At 40.7% G+C, this 20189-nt stretch overlaps 1 protein-coding gene across 1 annotated transcript in view; it reads left to right on the top strand.

Moving 5' to 3' along the window:
- Positions 1 to 20189, top strand: part of RNF150 (ring finger protein 150) — a 230926-nt gene that overhangs the window by 156795 nt on the left and 53942 nt on the right. The window contains exon 5 of the mRNA XM_073642115.1: positions 19501 to 19597. Within this exon, the coding sequence (XP_073498216.1) occupies positions 19501 to 19597 (97 nt within the window). The remainder of the gene's footprint in view (positions 1 to 19500; positions 19598 to 20189) is intronic.

The following is a 20189-nucleotide window of genomic DNA, read 5'->3' as shown; positions in this document are numbered from 1 at the left end:
CAGGCCTTTTATCTGCTTAATTGAGAATGACATAACGGAGGGATTGCCCACACCTGTCCATGAAATAGCCTTGGAGTCAATTGTCCAATTACTTTGGGTCCCTTTAAAAACAGGGTGGCACATGTTAAGGAGCTGAAACTCCTAAACCCTTCATCCAATTTTAATGTGGATACCCTCAAATGAAAGCTGAAAGTCTGAACTTCAACTGCATCTGAATTGTTTTGTTTAAAATTTATTGTGGTAATGTCTAGAACCAAAATTAGAAAAATGTTGTCTCTGTCCAAATATATATGGACCTAACTGTATATAGAGTAATATCAGACCACTTCTGACTTATACTCTTGAGAAATCTCTGTACAGATATGCCAATTAATTAGTACATGCTAATAAGCTGTCATTGTGGTAAGTGTTTGTCCAGGATACTCCGGGATCTTGTAACCGACTATACCAAAAAAAAGTGATCGTCTGTGCTATTCAAAAAGCTTGTTCATTTTTCAGTAAAGGATGGTATTTTTTAAATTATTAAGTTATGATAGTCTATGACTGGAGCAAACATCAAATGATATGTCAATTTAATCTTCGCAGCCCTCTTTTTATGATCATTAACTACTTTTTCAATTGTGGTTTTTCACTTGACGGGGTTTTCTAATATTTTTTAATACTTCACAGAGGTAAACCATGCTAGTTAAAAATGAAAAAGAAGCCGTTCTCAGCTTCTGAATCCATCCCAAACCCCCCTTTTCAGCACTGCCGCTCCAACAATCTCCATCGGACCGGAAGAGATTACATCATGACCACCAGTCACCTGGCCACGCAGCTCATCAGTGGCCTCAAGTGTCGGTGATCGCGATGGTCCGCACGTCATCTTTTTTGGTCCAGTAGAAATGTATTGGGGGTGAATTCCAGGTAGAAGTATGGTTCTTTTTTGTTTCATTGACAAGTATAGCTTCTCTCTGTGAGGTTTTAAAGGAGACAGAACACATTGTCCTCTTAGCAAGCCATTAATTTATGTAAGATCTGAAGGAAATCCCTTATAGAGAACCTTTATGATCTGTGTTACAAAGCCAGTGTCAATATATGCCATTTTTTTCACACTCCTACAAGTACACAGTTGAAGGTTATTGTATTGGCGCACACCAGGGTCGTAGTTACTTGTTGGCCTCTTTGATTTGAAATATGTTTGTATTCCATATCTCTCTCTCTCTCTCTCTATATATACATATATATATATATATATATATATATATATATATATATATACATATATATAGTACAGACCAAAAGTTTGGACACACTTTCTCATTTAAAGATTTTTCTGTATTTTCATGACTATGAAAATTGTACATTCACACTGAAGGTATCAAAACTATGAATTAACACATGTGGAATTATATACTTAACAAAAAAGTGTGAAACAACTGAAAATATGTCTTATATTCTAGATTCTTCAAAGTAGCCACCTTTTGCTTTGATGACTGCTTTGCACACTCTTGGCATTCTCTTGATGAGCTTCAAGAGGTAGTCACCGGAAATGGTCTTCCAACAATCTTGAAGGAGTTCCCAGAGATGCTTAGCACTTGTTGGCCCTTTTGCCTTCACTCTGCGGTCCAGCTCACCCCAAACCATCTCGATTGGGTTCAGGTCTGGTGACTGTGGAGGCCAGGTCATCTGGCGTAGCACCCCATCACTCTCCTTCTTGGTCAAATAGCCCTTACACAGCTTGGAGGTGTGTCTGGGGTCATTGTCCTGTTGAAAAATAAATGATGGTCCAACTAAACGCAAGCCGGATGGAATAGCATGCCGCTGCAAGATACTGTGGTAGCCATGCTGGTTCAGTATGCCTTCAATTTTGAATAAATCCCCAACAGTGTCACCAGCAAAGCACCCCCACACCATCACACCTCCTACTTCACGATGGGAACCAGGCATGTAGAGTCCATCCGTTCACCTTTTCTGCATCGCACAAAGACACGTTGGTTGGAACCAAAGATCTCAAATTTGGACTCATCAGACCAAAGCACAGATTTCCACTGGTCTAATGTCCATTCCTTTGTTCTTTAGCCCAAACAAGTCTCTTCTGCTTGTTGCCTGTCCTTAGCAGTGGTTTCCTAGCAGCTATTTTACCATGAAGGCCTGCTGCACAAAGTCTCCTCTTAACAGTTGTAGAGATGTGTCTGCTGCTAGAACTCTGTGTGGCATTGACCTGGTCTCTAATCTGAGCTGCTGTTAACCTGCGATTTCTGAGGCTGGTGACTCGGATAAACTTATCCTCAGAAGCAGAGGTGACTCTTGGTCTTCCTTTCCTGGGGCAGTCCTCATGTGAGCCAGTTTCTTTGTAACGCTTGATGGTTTTTGCAACTGCACTTGGGGACACATTCAAAGTTTGCCCAATTCTTCGCACTGACTGACCTTCATTTCTTAAAGTAATGATGGCCACTCGTTTTTCTTTACTTAGCTGCTTTTTTCTTGCCATAATACAAATTCTAACAGTCTATTAAGTAGGACTATCAGCTGTGTATCGACCAGACTTCTGCACATCACTATTGATGGTCCCAACCCCATTTATAAGGCATGAAATCCCACTTATTAAACCTGACAGAGCACACCTGTGAAGTGAAAACCATTTCGGGTGACTACCTCTTGAAGCTCATCAAGAGAATGCCAAGAGTGTGCAAAGCAGTCATCAAAGCAAAAGGTGGCTACTTTGAAGAACCTAGAATATAAGACATATTTTCAGTTGTTTCACACTTTTTTGTTAAGTATATAATTCCACATGTGTTAATTCATAGTTTTGATGCCTTCAGTGTGAATGTACAATTTTCATAGTCATGAAAATACAGAAAAATCTTTAAATGAGAAGGTGTGTCCAAACTTTTGGTCTGTACTGTAGATATTTCTACAAAGAAACAGCTGCAAAGAACATGATTTGATTTTTTACATGGCACAATTCTATAACTCTATAAAGCAATATGCTTTTTATCAGTTTTCCATCATTACACATTACTATCCTGGGCGATTTGTGCATGCCGCTACATCAGCGTATACTGGGCAGATTGTGGCGCTACTGGTTAATACAGATTTGCATCTAGCTACAATGTTCCGAATGACAGTAACTAATTGTATGCAGCGACTCGGATGGAAGCGTATGCGGAAAGTGCTGGAGTTTACAATGTCTCCACACCCAGACTGTAAATGTGTGTGTTGCTGGTTACACTGAGCTCCCTGTAGATAAGTCTGGTTTTCATTTCCAAGCTATGCGGAGCTGGCTTAGAAAGGAAGTAGCTGAATGAATTATGTGTTTGTCTGTATCCACTCCTAGCTAAAAATACTGCCAGCAATTCAAGGCTTCATTTTGTAACACTGCAAATGAATGAGGCTTAAAAGTGATTGAATTTCAGTGCAAATTGCTATAAATATGTGTTATGTTAAAAAAAAAACTTAAATCATAAAGATATCTATGTGGCAGAGCAGAAATGTAGAGTTGAGGTTCGTTTTTTATTAATATCGATACAGCAAAAAAATGCATCTATATAACTAGAATGCAATATGTATAGTAAATATCTGCGCCATTTTATTCCACAATATTGGAAAGTCTATATCCAGAGCTGTGCAAAAGGGACAAGCATGCTTACATAGAAATCAATTTGGCTGCCTCCTCCTTACAGCCAGTAGATGCAATGCATGTAATACATGTCCCTGTGAGCGGCATTAAATGACGACATGTTTATAGACGATGTATTACATTTGCTCACATTTTATATGAGATTTGTGCAAAGCTCCTAAAGCTGCTCCTGTCTGTTGTGGAAACTGCCCAAACATCCGATATTATGGCTGGACCCTCTCTATCACACATAGTTCTATTGATACATCATTATATCATTATTTTGTCGTAAAATTAAGGATCTGGACTTGACTCCAAGTGTAGAATTAAGTGCCCACGATGCAGAAATGCTGCATATTTTTTCCGCTTCTCCCTGGCAGGAAAAACGCATGCGGATTTTACATGCTTTTTTCCTGCCAGGTAGAAGCGTTTGTCAAGCGTTTTTGCATGCATTTCTGCATGCGGGTTATCAAGAGCTTTTCCAAGCGATTTTAGCATCACTTGGAAAAGTGCTTGACAACTTGGTCACACTATATAAATCCATGCAAGTAATAGTTAAAAAAAAGAATAAAAATGGTAAAAAATAAAATAAACATTATACTTACCTTCCGATGGCCCCCGGTGTTTTCGACGCCACGTCCGGTCTCCCCGTGTCTCGCAGTGGTCTAAAAGGACGTGCGGTGACGTAATTTAGTCATGTGACAGGTCACGCGACCGCCGACGTCAGTGGCTTGAAAACTCATAGTGGGCACACAGCCTAAGTCCTCCTCAAACACCTATATTAAAGGACACTATTCTTACCTGGAAAAACTAGCCAATACCTTTAAGCATAATATACAAAATATACCTTTAGAACCTATCCATATATCAGTGTTTGAATACGCAATTCAAAAGATATCTTTAAAGAATTGGCGAAAACAAGGTATATTATATTTATCTAATCTGATTATGGATTATAAGAAAAGCTCTTTTATCACTTTTCAGGACCTCATAGAAAAATTTAATATACCAGATTCTGAAATTTTCAACTTTTTGGAAGTCCGGAAATATTACTATAAAAAGTTTTAAGTTTCCCCTCACACTTCCTAAGGAAGTGCTGAATGTCTTAAATAACCCTTCTAACAATAATAAATGGAGGACAAGGGAGCTTTAAGCAATCTTAAGGATATTGAATTCTTAAGGAAAGCACATATCTTGAATTGGGAAAAATATTTTAACAAGCATTTTGACACAGATAGTTGGGTCAAAGCATTTAAGATAACTCTACTTCATGTGCTCTTCTACATGAAGCGTATTTTAAATTATTATCTAGGTGGTACTTCACACCAGTAAAACTGCACAAATTCTTTCCAACATAATCAAGATTTTGCTGGAGGGAATATGGTCATCATGACCATTTATTTCACTTTTTTTGGGGGAATGTCCTGTAATAAGATCTCTATGGACAGAAATATCTGAGCTTATTTCAACAATCACCAAACTTAATGTTAATCTTACACCGCATCTTGCATTGTTATCTCTTGGTATTCAAGATATTCCATTTTAATTTAGACATAATTATTCATATTTTATTGGTCATTAAATTACTGATTGCTTCAAGGTGGAAACAGAAGGATGTACCCAAAATTTCAGATATTATAGAGAGAATTTCTACTCATAGTTTTTGAACTCTTGCTTGCTTTAAGAGAGAACAAATTTACCGGGATGGATGGGCTACTTCGGTGGGGATCACGGTTGGTCAGTTCCCGGTTCCGTGCCCTGGACCCTCTGTGAAGTGATGGGGGTTAGGATGATGGGAGTTCTGTGTCGTGTCACCTCCTGTGGTAACTGGTAATAACGGTTACCAGTGCTATGAATGGTCGCTGAGGTGATCGGCATACGGCTTGTCCGAACGCTATAGGCAATAATCACTAAGTAGGCACACACACACACATTAAGTCTTTGTTTCAGTACCTTTTTTTTACTGATGTCCGGTAACAAGTACAGTTCAGGAGGGTAACCAGGTTTTCGGTGCAGGTAGAGTTATTCACCTTGGGGATTTGTGAGGCCTCCTCTAACACTGTGTGCGTTGTTTGGGGTCAGTCCTGCCTTAAGCTGAACCTTCCACCTTGACTTTCTTTGGGGTCCTTCTCCACAACTGACAATGAGGACCTTTCCTTGGGGCTACCAATTCTCTTTTTGAGCCCCTGGTGCTATACTTGGTCAAGTTTGGCAACTCTTTCCCCTTCTTCTTCAGGGGGAATAGATCCTCCTGATCTGTCCGGGTTTTCTATGCTATTCCTAAATCAGTAGCAATCTCGGACTCCGGTGTCCGGGTGAGCTAAAGGGATAATCGTTTTATCTCTTTCTTTCTCCTTCTAGCCTCCGTCCCTCTCTCTAGGGCGCTTTCACAACACAGACCGGTTTCCTAGTTCAGGGCTTAACTGGTCCCCGGCCAACAGCTCTTTTTTTCATCCTTCCTTCACCCCCCTTTTTCCAGACTAACTGCCGCTTTGCTGTCTCCCTGGAAACTGACTCATCCCCTCAGACCTGGGGTGGAAGGTGTTGTGTGTGCCCAAGCGTACATCTCCCCCTGCACCTATGGATCCTGTGGTAATCCCCCGCAGGGGTGCCACATATAGATATATGTTGATTAACCTAGAACAGGACAAGACAAGCCAAATTTCATCATCCTCGACAACCTAAACTTTTATAGAATCTAAGTTCAATGTACCGATTGGACATATGATCCCCAACGATACATGCTGTACTTGGTTTTCTGATTGAAATTAGATCGGTTATAGAGTGCAAATTTACCAGAAGGACCTTAGTAGTTAGTTTCCCCATTTCCCTTGTAGTTCCCAGTTCTTCCCCTTCATAATCCTTTCCTCCTTCCTCACCCCACCTTCCTCCCTCCATTCTATTGGTATTAATGATATTTTTTGTATTGTTGTATATTGTATTATAAAAACTTCAATAAAAAAACAGTTGAAGAGAAAAAGAATAAAATGTACTGTTGAGCTAAGCAGTGCCAAAAAGCCTAGAAGACCACTGACGAAAACTCATATTTAAACTTTGCAATGGCATTTCATACTGTACCACCTAACAGCCTTGTACTGGAGCTCAAGAAGCAGGGACTATGGGATACTATGTGCACATGGGGAAACAACTGGTTAGGGGAATGGAAACAAAGTCGTAAATGGCACAATCTCTAAATGGGATAGACAGCATTGGAGAGCCACAAGGATCAGTGTTATGCATGTTTTAGACATCTGCTTTTTGCGGTCCAAGTACCGGACTGGCCAAACTCGACAGTTCCCTAGGCATTTATGAGACTGTAGGGTACAGGTGAGAAGAACCGCGACCAGTCTGTTCACCGCTGTCCAAGGTGATTCTGACATTGAAATGTGTAAGGGTTCTTTACAGTTACAGTAATAAGACTGTGGAATGCCAGACCACAAGAGATAGTATTGGCTGGTGGATTTTCAACGGCTGATCCTTTTTGTTTTCAGGTGTGATAAGCTTCTAACACAGGAGTCTAAAAATAAAGATGAAAGTCTACACTTTAATCTCATATTGATAACTTTGTTTCATATTCATTGTGCTGGTATGCAGAGGAAAACAATGAAAATTCTAAAGCTGCCTAAATATCTCTGTGCCAATCTGTAGAGTGGGATCATGTACAGTACGGACCAAAAGTTTGGACACACCTTCTCATTTAAAGATTTTTCTGTATTTTCATGACTATGAAAATTGTACATTCACACTGAAGGCATCACAACTATGAATTAACACATGTGGCATTATATACTTAACAAAAAAGTGTGAAACAACTGAAAACATGTCTGATATTCTAGATTCTTCAAAGTAGCCACCTTTTGCTTTGTTGACTGCTTTGCACACTCCTGGCATTCTCTTGATGAGCTTCAAGAGGTAGTCACCGGAAATGGTATTCACTTCACAGGTGTGCCCTGTCAGGTTTAATAAGTGGGATTTCTTGCCTTATAAATGGGGTTGGGACCATCAGTTGTGTTGTGCAGAAGTCTGGTGGATGCACAGCTGATAGTCCTACTGAATAGACTGTTAGAATTTGTATTATGGCAAGAAAAAAGCAGCTAAGTAAATAAAAACGTGTGGCCATCATTACTTTAAGAAATGAAGGTCAGTCAGTCCGAAATATTGGGCAAACTTTGAAAGTGTCCCCAAGTGCAGTTGCAAAAACCATCAAGCGCTACAAAGAAACTGGCTTACATGAGGACCGCCCCAGGAAAGGAAGACCAAGAGTCACCTCTGCTTCTGAGGATAAGTTTATCCGAGTCACCAGCCTCAGAAATCGCAGGTTAACAGCAGCTCAGATTAGAGACCAGGTCAATACCACACAGAGTTCTAGCAGCAGACACATCTCTACAACAACTGTTAAGAGGAGACTTTGTGCAGCAGGCCTTCATGGTAAAATAGCTGCTAGGAAACCACTGCTAAGGACAGACAACAAGCAGAAGAGACTTGTTTGGGCTAAAGAACACAAGGAATGGACATTAGACCAGTGGAAATCTGTGCTTTGGTCTGATGAGTCCAAATTTGAGATCTTTGGTTCCAACCACCGTGTCTTTGTGTGACGCAGAAAGGGTGAACGGATGGACTCTACATGCCTGGTTCCCACCGTGAAGCATGGAGGAGGAGGTGTGATGGTGTGGGGGTGCTTTGCTGGTGACACTGTTGGGGATTTATTCAAAATTGAAGGCATACTGAACCAGCATGGCTACCACAGCATCTTGCAGCGGCATGCTATTCCATCCGGTTTGCGTTTAGTTCGACCATCATTTATTTTTCAACAGGACAATGACCCCAAACACACCTCCAGGCTGTGTAAGGGCTATTTGACCAAGAAGGAGAGTGATGGGGTGCTATGCCAGATGACATGGCCTCCACAGTCACCAAACCTGAACCCAATCGAGATGGTTTGGGGTGACAAGGACCGCAGAGTGAAGGCAAAAGGGCCAACAAGTGCTAAGCATCTCTGGGAACTCCTTCAAGATTGTTGGAAGACCATTTCCGGTGACTACATCTTGAAGCTCATCAAGAGAATGCCAAGAGTGTGCAAAGCAGTCAAAGCAAAAGTTGGCTACTTTGAAAAACCTAGAATATAAGACATATTTTCAGTTGTTTCACACTTTTTTGTTAAGTATATAATTCCACATGTGTTAATTCATAGTTTTGATGCCTTCAGTGTGAATGTACAATTTTCATATTCAAGAAAATACAGAAAAAGCTTTAAATGAGAAGGTGTGTCCATACTTTTGGTCTGTACTGTAGAAGGTTCAGACCTTCCTTGGAGGTCAGTGTGATTGGTATATGGGTTACAGAGCTTCTGCCTGTAGATCATACTATACCGATCTTCTATTAGATACAGTGGTGGCCAAAAGTATTGGCACCCCTGCAATTCTGTCAGATAATACTCAGTTTCTTCCTGAAAATGATTGCAATCACAAATTCTTTGGTATTATTATCTTCATTTAATTTGCTTGCAAGGAAAAAACACAAAAGAGAATGAAGCAAAAATCAAATCATTGATCATTTCACACAAAACTCAAAAAAAAGGGCCAGACAAAAGTATTGGCACCCTCAGCCTAATACTTGGTTGCACAACCTTTAGCCAAAATAACTGCGAACAACCACTTTTGGTAACCATCAATGAGTTTCTTACAATGCTCTGCTGGAATTGTAGACCATTCTTCTTTGGCAAACTGCTCCAGGTCCATGATATTTGAAGGGTGCCTTCTCCAAACTGCCATTTTGAGATCTCTCCACAGGTGTTCTATGGGATTCAGGTCTGGACTCATTGCTGGCCACCTTAGAAGTCTCCAGTGCTTTCTCTCAAACCATTTTATAGTGCTTTTGGAAGTGTGTTTTGGGTCATTGTCCTGCTGGAAGACCCATGACCTCTGAGGGAGACCCAGCTTTCTCACACTGGGCCCTACATTATGCTGCAAAATTTGTTGGTAGTCTTCAGACTTCATAATGCCATGCACACGGTCAAGCAGTCCAGTGCCAGAGGCAGCAAAGCAACCCCAAAACATCAGGGGGTTTCTTTGAATGCCTCTTTTTTTTTCCTGTGCACTCTATGTTGCTGCTTTTTGCCAAAAAGCTCTACTTTTGTCTCATTTGACCAGAGAACATTCTTCCAAAACGTTTTAGGCTTTCTCAGGTAAGTTTTGGCAAACTCCAGCCTGGCTTTTTTATGTCTCGGGGTAAGAAGTGGGGTCTTCCTGGGTATCCTACCATACAGTCCCTTTTCATTCAGACGCCGACGGATAGTACGGGTTGACACTGTTGTACCCTCGGACTGCAGGGCAGTTTGAACTTGTTTGGATGTTAGTCGAGGTTCTTTATCCACCATCCGCACAATCTTGCGTTGAAATCTCTCGTCAATTTTTCTTTTCCGTCCACATCTAGGGAGGTTAGCCACAGTGCCATGGGCTTTAAACTTCTTGATGACACTGCGCACGGAAGACACAGGAACATTCAGGTCTTTGGAGATGGACTTGTAGCCTTGAGATTGCTCATGCTTCCTCACAATTTGGTTTCTCAAGTCCTCAGACCGTTCTTTGGTCTTCTTTCTCTTCTCCATGCTCAATGTGGTACACACAAGGACACAGGACAGAGGTTGAGTCAACTTTAATCCATGTTAACTGGCTGCAAGTGTGATTTAGTTATTACCAACACATGTTTGGTGCCACCGGTAAGTTACAGGTGCTGTTAATTACACGAATTAGAGAAGCATCACATGATTTTTCAAACAGTGCCAATACTTTTGTCCACCCCCTTTTTTACGTTTGGTGTGGAATTGTATCCAATTTGGCTTTAGGACAATTCTTTTTGTGTTTTTTTCATTGAAGACAAATTAAATGAAGAGAATAATACCAAAGAATTTGTGATTGCAATCATTTTCAGGAAGAAACTGAGTATTATCTGACAGAATTGCAGGGGTGCCAATACTTTTGGCCACCACTGTATGTACAGTGGAACCTCAGCTGCGCTTCTGTTACCAGTGTAATACTGTTATTGGCTGTATAGTATGAGATCATTGTCTAATGAAAGCCATCCTGCAAGCATACAAGTTATATGGACCCCACCTCGTGGAAATGTTGGCCGGCTCGGACTGAGACATTACAATGAAGCTGCTTGGAATGTTGGCGATGCTTGGATGTTCAGCCAGAACATGGAAGTTAGTGCTGGAAACTGAGAATTTGCTCAGCTGCTTCCCTTCCAAGGAAGACCCACATAGTGTATTAGTGAAAAGCAGACGTCTCCAAGGAGAGCTCATTGTAACTAGCAGCAGCCACATGTACAGTGTGTGCGGAGATACTGTATTACGTAAGTCCCTTCTGTACAGACGTAGGATGCAATTGTTGGACGATGCAGTACAATGACTGATGATGACAAGTGGGGTTAGTAATTGGATGAGAATGAATGCTCGGTCACAGTGCACAACGATATTAGAATTTCTGCTTATTTTACCAATACTTACCAGTCATTATAAAGGAAAGCCTGGTTTGACATCTAATTTACACAAGTCATTTGTATGATGGTTTTGATCTCCCATCAGCTAGCTGTTTAATGGTGGTACATTGGAATTTAGGAATCCATATTGGTGTGTGTGATAGATGCGGGTCCTAACTCGAGGGTCCACACCCATGACTCCAGCTAGGTTTACCCCCTACCTTCATTCAAATGGGTTGTCACACATTGGAAATTTATCGTCTATGCAAAGGATAGGAGATAAATGTCTCATTGCTGGAGAACGCAACACTGGAACCCCCACTGATAACTAGAATGGTGGTCTGGAGCCCCTGTTTTTTCCTCAATACATGATCCCATTGTGGAGGATTTTCAAGTAGAGCAGTATTTGAGCATAGTGCTGACGGAAACATCCAAATACAGAGCTTACTTTTTCAGCCGACTCTTAGGCATAGAAACATAATGTCCATTGTGAGACACTTCTTTAGTTTACTCTCACATTTTTCTCCCAGATTATCAAGAACCAAATAGAATCCAAATTTCTCATTCAGTGAATCTTCCCATTATATAGGGTACTCATAGCGTTCCAAAGGGCACTGCTGTACCTCTGTAGCCTTAAGTGTCATACACCAATATATTTCTGGCAGAATCCATATAAATCCTTTTGGAAAAAATTGTGGCTTGCTCTATCATGCTCCATCTGATACTGTATTACCTTGCTTCTAACATAGAGTATCTCCTTGTTAATATGCTGCATGGAGCACCATCCATTGCCACTCGAAAACCTAACCATGATGTTATTTTTATGTCACACAAAGTGTTTTTGCAGTGTTATTTTTCTGGCAGTAATAACACTATGTTCAATTCTCAGGTTTTGCTTCGTTTTTACTGGTTTTATTTGTGTTTTTGCTTCTTTTTTTTGGTGATGATTACATGTTTGATGTCAACAATACGTGTTTACAGTATTAAAGTTAGTTTTGTGGAAAAACACCTCAAAAATTAAGCAAACCCTTTTTGCTGCATTTTTTTGCAGCGTTTTTGGACTCTCGTTGCTTTCTATGGGTGGAAAAACACTGAAAGAATTGACATGTTACAGATTTTAACCCCTTAACAACCACCGATACGCATTAAAACGTCAGCCGCTAAGGGGCCTTACTCCCTCATCGCCGTTTTAAAACGGCGATCGGGAGTAAGGTTATAGCGCCCCCCAGAGTCCGAAAATCTCTGGGGTTTCAGCTACCTGGGTTAGCTGAGACCCTGGAGAATACGGTCAGGGCCAGATTTTTTGTTCCCCAATCACGTGATCGGCGTTATTCAATGAATAACAGCAATCAAGTAAAAAAAAAGTGTGTCCGCTATTAAAATCATTTCTCTCTCTTCTGACATTGTATAAATGTATTATTTTAGAATTTTTATTTCTTTCATTTTTTGCCGTTAGGGTTGAGCTTAGGGTTGGGGTTAGGGTAGGGTTACTTTAAAAAAAAATTACGATGATGTGACAACTAGTGTTAAATGATAGTGCTCGCTACTCGAGTTTGCATCGGGTGCTCGGGTATGCACCGAGTATCGCAGGTGCTCAAGTCCCCACCCCGCATGTTTTGCGGGTGTTAGACAGCCAAAAACAACCGTGGGGATTCCGTGCCATACACGGGTAATCCTGCATGTTTTTTTGGCTGCCTAACAGGCGCAAAACATGCGGGGCGGGGACTCGAGCATGTCGCTCAAGCACCCACGATACTCAGTGCATACCCGAGCACCCGATGCAAACTTTAGTGAGCACTTGCGCTTAACAGTAATGACGACATATTCAATGACGACTTAATGTTATCAAATTCTCTGTAGTACCTTGGAGGTCAAAATCCTACTATACCCCTTGATAAAATCCTTGAGGGGTGTAGTTCCCAAAATGGGGTCACTTGTGGGGGGTTTCTGCTGTTTAGGCACTTTAAGGGCCCTGCAAATATGACATGTTGCCCACAATCTATTTCAGCCAATTTGCGTCCCAAAATTCAAATATTGCTCCTTCTGTTTAGAGCCCTGCCATTTGTCTAAACAGAACTTCTTGACTATATGTCGTGTATCACCATACTCGTAAGAAAGTGGATAATAAATTGTGGGGTCCACTTTTTTGTGTTCCCTCTTGCAAAAGTGAGAAATTTGGGGCTAAAGCAATGTTTTAAAGGTAAAATTTAATTTTTGTTTTTCATTCCACTTTGCATTAATTCCTGTATAGCAACTGAAGGGTTAATAAATTTTCTGACAACAGATTTGAGGGGTGCGGTTTTTAAAATGGCCTCACTTTTGGGGAGTTTCCAATGTATAGGCCCCTCAAAGTCCATCTGAATCTGAATAGGTCTCTAAAGAAACAGGTTTTGTAAATTTGATGAAAAAATGAGAAATTGCTGCTAAAGTTTAAACCCCTCTAACATCCCAACAAAAAAAATTATGTTTAAAAAATTAAGCAGATGTAAAGTAGATATATAGGAAATATTATTTATTAATTATTTTGTGTGGTATAATTATCTGATTTAAGGGCATACAAATTTAAAGTTTGAAAATTGCTAAATTTTCAAATATTTTGTCAAATTTTCGATATTTTCATCAATAAATACAACCAAAATTTACCACTGTCATAAAGTACAACATGTCACGAAAAAACATTCTCAGAATTAGTGGGATACGTTGAAGCGTTCCAGAGTAGTTACCTCATAAAGTGACATTAGTCAGATTTAAAAAATTTGGCCTGGTCATTAAGGTCAAAATTAGCTCCATCACTAAGTTGTTAAAAAAAACCATGCTGCAGTACTCCAATTCAGTCAAAATAAAAACAAACCTATGCATGACATTTCTGAAGTCTCGTAGCTTTTGCTGGTACTGTAAAACTCAGCTTTTTTTCTGCAGAAAAAAAACAACACCTGAAAACACCACTGCAAAAAGGATGTGTGTGAACATAGCCTAATGCTCTGATTCTGGGACGCAACAACTGGTCAACCCCCATGCACCAAGCATTTAGTGTGGCAAAAATTCTCTATGCACATTGTCTCTTCAGAGAGAAGAGGACTTAATCTTTAGCGCCTCCAATTGGATGTAGCAATCCTAAAAGTCAATATCAACCCTTTAATGAGCCTTGCCGCATGACTTAGTATGAAAGCCAAGTCAGAATCTCACTTTGCAGACATGTGTTGCCCGCCTCAGCGCAAAGCGTGAGATTTGATTTGGCTGTATGAGAGGCCTCTGACAGGTATCGAAGGGGTAACATTCTCCTTATGGAGAGTGACATGCCTGATATGCCAGGGTAAGGAGGCTTCTAAGCCATTCAAAAAGTTTCTAGAGACACCTGTCAATTGAGTTCATTTTTATTTTCTCCCCGCTCAAGAGTGAAATTAGGATAATTTTTTATTGCCTAATGCAAAACACAATTAAAATATCAAATTACAATGGATTTTTCATTGTTTTCTTAGAGTGGTCTCTATGGCTTTCAAATGTACCATTTATATGCCCCAACCCAAGGTTACAGCAATACCCAATAGTAGCAGGGAATAAATGTGCTGTGTCTCCTCTGCCTGCCCTGTTTTATATATCATTGTTACCATGATTATATTTCTGTTGCCAACGGGTTTTTTTATGTGAGAAAAGTGTGGGACAGTTCAGATCTCCTTAGCTCTCTACGCAGCGTCTGTGGTAACCTGATTTCTCAATGAGAAATAACACTGAACTACTGAGTTGAGTAACATGTCATGGTGCTGGATGGAGAGAATAATGTAACCTGGATCTCAGAGGGATTTCCACCTATTTTTAAACTATTGTATATTGGCCTTGGGTTGGAAAGTAAAAATATAAATCTTTACTCTCCTCCACACTGACTTCATTATGACTGGCCAGTCTCCTCGCATAAAAAATGTCATGTGATTGCTGCAGCCAATAAGTAGCCCATGATGGGCTACAGCCTTCACATTCCATCCGGACAGGATGCAATAAGTTTTAAAAGTAATAATACAACCACAATTACTACCGCGCTAAGTACACTCAGAGCTGGTGGCTCTGACTAGATGGGTGTAGATAATGAAAGTTCAACCCAAATGGATATTCTACTTCTACCTGCCCCCTCATTGAGGATACACACATTGATCCTAGCTACAATCAACAATAGTTCTATGAGAAAGAAACAGAGAGGGAAAAGTGGCAGCACTTACGCTGAGAAGTATGAGCTACTTCCGTAGAATGGTGTGTTGATTAGGCAGGCTTTTGCAGAATCACAGCCATCAGCTGTTGGTTGTGGCGTGGAAGTCCTCAGCCAGCCAGACCGAGCACAGTAGTTCAGCAATTGATGCGCGCTGTTACCATACGTCCAGCTGGGTCTGTACTATGGACGTATGATAACGGCGCGCATCAACTACTGAACTACTGTGCTCGGTCTGGCTGGCTGAGGACTTCCACGCCACAACCAACAGCTGATGGCTGTGATTCTGCAAAAGCCTGCCTAATCAACACACCATTCTACGGAAGTAGCCCATACTTCTCAGCGTAAGTGCTGCCACTTTCTCATAGAACTATTGTTGATTGTAGTTAGGATCAATGTGTGTATCCTCACTGAGGGGGCAGTTAGAAGTAGGATATCCATTTGGGTTGGGGTTGCACTTTCATTTTCTTTTTTTGTATTTATCTGCACCCATCTAGTCAGAGCCACCAGCTCTGAGTGTACTTAGCGCGGTAATATTTGTGGTTGTATTATTATTACATTGTGCAGGCAGATACACACAGAGCCTGCTTACTACCAGCAGCTTTTATATCCTGTGTGAAGCGCCAGTGTGTGTTTTTTAGGTTTTAAAAGTAAAGGAAAACTCCTTTAACTTTAATGAATGTATACAGTGGGTACAGAAAGTATTCAGAACCCTTTAAATTTTTCACTCTTTGTTTCATTGCAGCCATTTGGTAAATTCTAAAAAGTTCATTTTTTTCTCATTAAAGTACACTCTGCACCCCATCTTGACTGAAAAAAAAAACAGAAATGTAGAAATGTTTGCAAATTTATAAAAAAATGAATTAAACTGATAGGACTTGATTTGGAAAGGCACACACCTGTCTATATAAGACCTCAAAGCTCACAGTGCATGTCAGACCAAATGAGAATCATGAGCTCAAAGGAACTGCCCAAGGAGCTCAGATACAGAATTGTAGCAAGGCACAGATCTGGCCAAGGTTATAAAAGAATTTCTGCTTTACTCAAGGTTCCTAAGAGCACAGTGGCCTCCATAATCCTTAAATGGAAGAAGATTGGGACTACCAGAAGTCTTCCTAGACCTGGACGTATAGCCAAACTGAGCAATCGTGGGAGAAGAGCCTTGGTGAGAGAGGTAAAGAAGAACCCCAAGATCACTGTGGCTGAGCTCCACAGATGCAGTAGGGAGATGGGAGAAAGTTCCACAAAGTCAACTATCACTGCAGCCCTCCACCAGTCGGGCTTTTATGGCAGAGTGGCCCGACGGAAGCCTCTCCTCAGTGCAAGACATATGAAAACCCGCATAGAGTTTGCTCAAAAACACATGAAGGACTCCCAGACTATGAAGAATAAGATTCTCTGTTCTGATGAGACAAAGATAGAACTTTTTGGTGATAATTCTAAGCGGTATGTGTGGAGAAAACCAGGCACTGCTTATCACCTGCCCAACACAATCCCAACAGTGAAACGTGGTGGCAGCAGCATGCTATGGGGGTGTTTTTCAGCTGCAGGGACAGGATGACTGGTTGTAATTGAAGGAAACATGAATGTGGCCAAGTACAGAGATATCCTGGATGAAAACCTCTTCCAGAGTGCTCTGGACCTCAGACTTGGCCGAAGGTTCACCTTCCAATAAGACAATGACCCTAAGCACACAGCTAAAATAACAAAGGAGTGGCTTCAGGACAACTCTGTGACCATTCTTGACTGGCCCAGCCAGAGTCCTGACCTAAACCCAATTGAGCATCTCTGGAGAGACCTGAAAATGGCTGTCCACCAACGTTCACCATCCAACCTGACCGAACTGGAGAGGATCTGCGAGGAAGAATGGCAGAGGATCCCCAAATCCAGGTGTGAAAAACTTGTTTCATCATTCCCAAGAAAACTCATGGCTGTACTAGATCAAAAGGGTGCTTCTACTCAATACTGAGCAAAGGGTCTGAATACTTATGACCATGTGATATTTCAGTTTTTCTTTTCTAATAAATTTGCAAAAATTTCTACATTTCTGTTTTTTTTTTCAGTCAAGATGGGGTGCAGAGTGTACTTTAATGAGAAAAAAAATGAACTTTTTAGAATTTACCAAATGGCTGCATCGAAACAAAGAGTGAAAAATTTAAAGGGATCTGAATACTTTCCGCACCCACTGTACATACAAGTTTAGGTGCATTGTAAGAAATATAATCGATACTTAAAGGGAATATGTCAGCAGGTTTTTGCTATATAATCTGAAGACAGCAGGAGGTAGTGGCTGAAACACAGAATTCAGGGATGTGTCACTTGTCAAAGTGCATGCTGTTGTTTATTAACTGTGAAGGATTTATCACTAAGAGATTAACTTTGCCGGACTACTCCGGCAACGCCTCCTCCTGTGATAAGTACCTCGCTGTCTATGGACATTGTACATACAGAGCCTGGTGTAGGCGGGGTTAGCTATCTCAGCTCTGCTTCATTCTAAATCTAAAATGTCTGATTGTGTGAGAACGGCTGCAACCAGTAATCTAAGTGATATATCGTTGGATTCGGCTTCTTTTTGCCTATATCAGGCTGCTCTCAGATGAGGTAGCAAAAATTTGCTGACAGATTCCTTTTAATATATTAATTTAGACTTCTCCTAAGGGATGCATATGGTTAAACAAACATATGTTATGGGACATGTGGTCTTCTTTGAAGGGTCACTTCTTGCCATTGAAATACCATCTTTTTGTGGCTAATGTGAACTCCGGCAGAACTTCAGTGAATATTTATCTGTTGAAAGTCAGCTTGTCAGACTGTATCAGCACCAGATGTTTGGATCCCACATCCCGCTGCAAACATACTTCTAAAGAGCAGCAATGATTGCTATCGCACTCTCATTTGTGACACCACCAGGAATCTGCCAGCGCTGGGTTTCATCACCAATGATAACATTTTTGTGAAGCATAAAATTAAAGTTTTACTTAAAGGTAGAGAATGTGGGCCACACAGCCCCAAAGCTGCTTATGCCTGTCATGATGTGATAGAATAAATGTCTGATTCTGAGAAAAGAGAACTTTTTGCTTAAAGAATGCTCACAGAGTTATCATAATCTTGTATTTTTTTTTCTATGTGGAAAAACAAATGTTTATAGGATGGCCAAAGTATTTTCCTATAATCTAGTTACAAAGGGTCGGACTGTGTGGTCATAACTAATAGTTCCGGTGACAGTACAAAGTGAGCATTAGCCTAAAGCTCACCAAAGGGCACAATTTTAACTGGAACAATCATTCATCAGTGAAATTTAACAATGGATGTTTATTATAGCCACCAAATGACCAACCACCATTATCTGGTAAGAAGTCGCCATGTTAAAACATTTTGGACAACAGTCACTAGTCCGCAAATGATCTTTCTGTGAAAGAATGTTCCTAGAATATTCTCAGATTTTCAAGATTATTTGTTCTTCACCCGGTGCCATTGAACATGTGTAGCCAGCATGAATGACCCTGATGGATAATGTAGTCTAAAATATGTATGGCTGAGTTGGGAAAATAATGGCTTATTCAACGGTTAATCAATTATTATTATGTACTTCTATCTAATGTGTACGGCCACCATAAGGGCTCGCTCACACAAGCGTATTACATGACCGAGTGCTATCCGATGATTTATAGGCTAGCACACGGCCCAATATTATACTATGGGCAGTGCAGATGAGCATTCATTCTGCGTATGCATCTGATATAATTGGATCATGCCCACCCATACAAGGCTATGGGTGCGGGTGAAACATCGGACTACACTCGGATGTCATCCAAGTGCAGTCTGATTACCCCGGACACGGAGAATGGAGAAGATGGAGAAATTAAGTTCTCCATCTTCTCCACACCTGTGATCCGATTCTCTCCTACGAGAGAATCGGATCACACTAAGATGACACTCAGCTCAATCTCTAATAGAGTTTGATCCGAGTGACATTAGCATAATCGGCCGATTCTCTCTCATGACCCCCGGCCTAATAGTGAACAAGCTACAAGACCCAATGCATGCACATCCAAGTCTTATACTATGCAGCCAAGTTGTAAATATCCTAGCATTATGGTCATAGTTAAAATTCTGAGGAATCACTTACAGTTTTACAGTATCCATGTGTTGACAGTCTATATGATATCATCGTTTTATACTGTAGTGGTTTCATATTTTACTATCTGTTCATTTTTTGCAGACATCTGTTCCATAAATCCTGCGTGGACCCTTGGTTATTAGATCACCGCACGTGTCCAATGTGTAAAATGAACATTCTGAAAGCTCTGGGTATACCGGTAAGACTGTAGGACATCAGGAATGTATTGGTTGCTGGACATTAGTTATATATGTCCATCATAAATTATTTCTTGACACAGAGAGAGTGCAAAAAAAAGTTAACGTGGTTTTCCCCCAGAGTCATTTATCACCTATACTCACACATGCTAGGTAATAAATGTCTGATCTCTGGGGGTCCCACCCCAGGAGAAACCCAACTGTCTGACATTTATCAGCTCTGCTGTGTCTTGTGGCAAAACCCCATAATATTAGAGTTACGTACATTGAAAGTGTGTTCTTGTTGCAGCCTTATTTTCGTCTTTTTCTTTACCTGAGCAGATAAAGAACGATGGTTTAAGAAGTCAATTGTCACTAGTTACGACTCTTTTACATGAACTGATGTAAAGTGTATTCGGAGCAATTGATTGTTAAAATGCTCATTCAATCTCCTTACAGATTGAATAATGTCAGCAGCACATTTGCTGTTTATACAAGAAGATGTGCTGCCGACAACAGTGATTTTAGGACCTGTATGAACAGTCCATTCAGCCGGTAACAAGTGTTTTGCTCACTCATCAGCTGATTGCTGGTATGTTTACATGGACAAATGAT

Source organism: Phyllobates terribilis, unplaced genomic scaffold (assembly GCF_046119375.1).
Source record: "Phyllobates terribilis strain yellow unplaced genomic scaffold, ASM4611937v1 Scaffold_1__5_contigs__length_1240528914, whole genome shotgun sequence".
NCBI lineage: Eukaryota > Metazoa > Chordata > Amphibia > Anura > Dendrobatidae > Phyllobates > Phyllobates terribilis.
The sequence above is the reverse complement of the archived record's forward strand: the minus strand, read 5'-3'. Positions and strand labels throughout refer to the sequence as shown.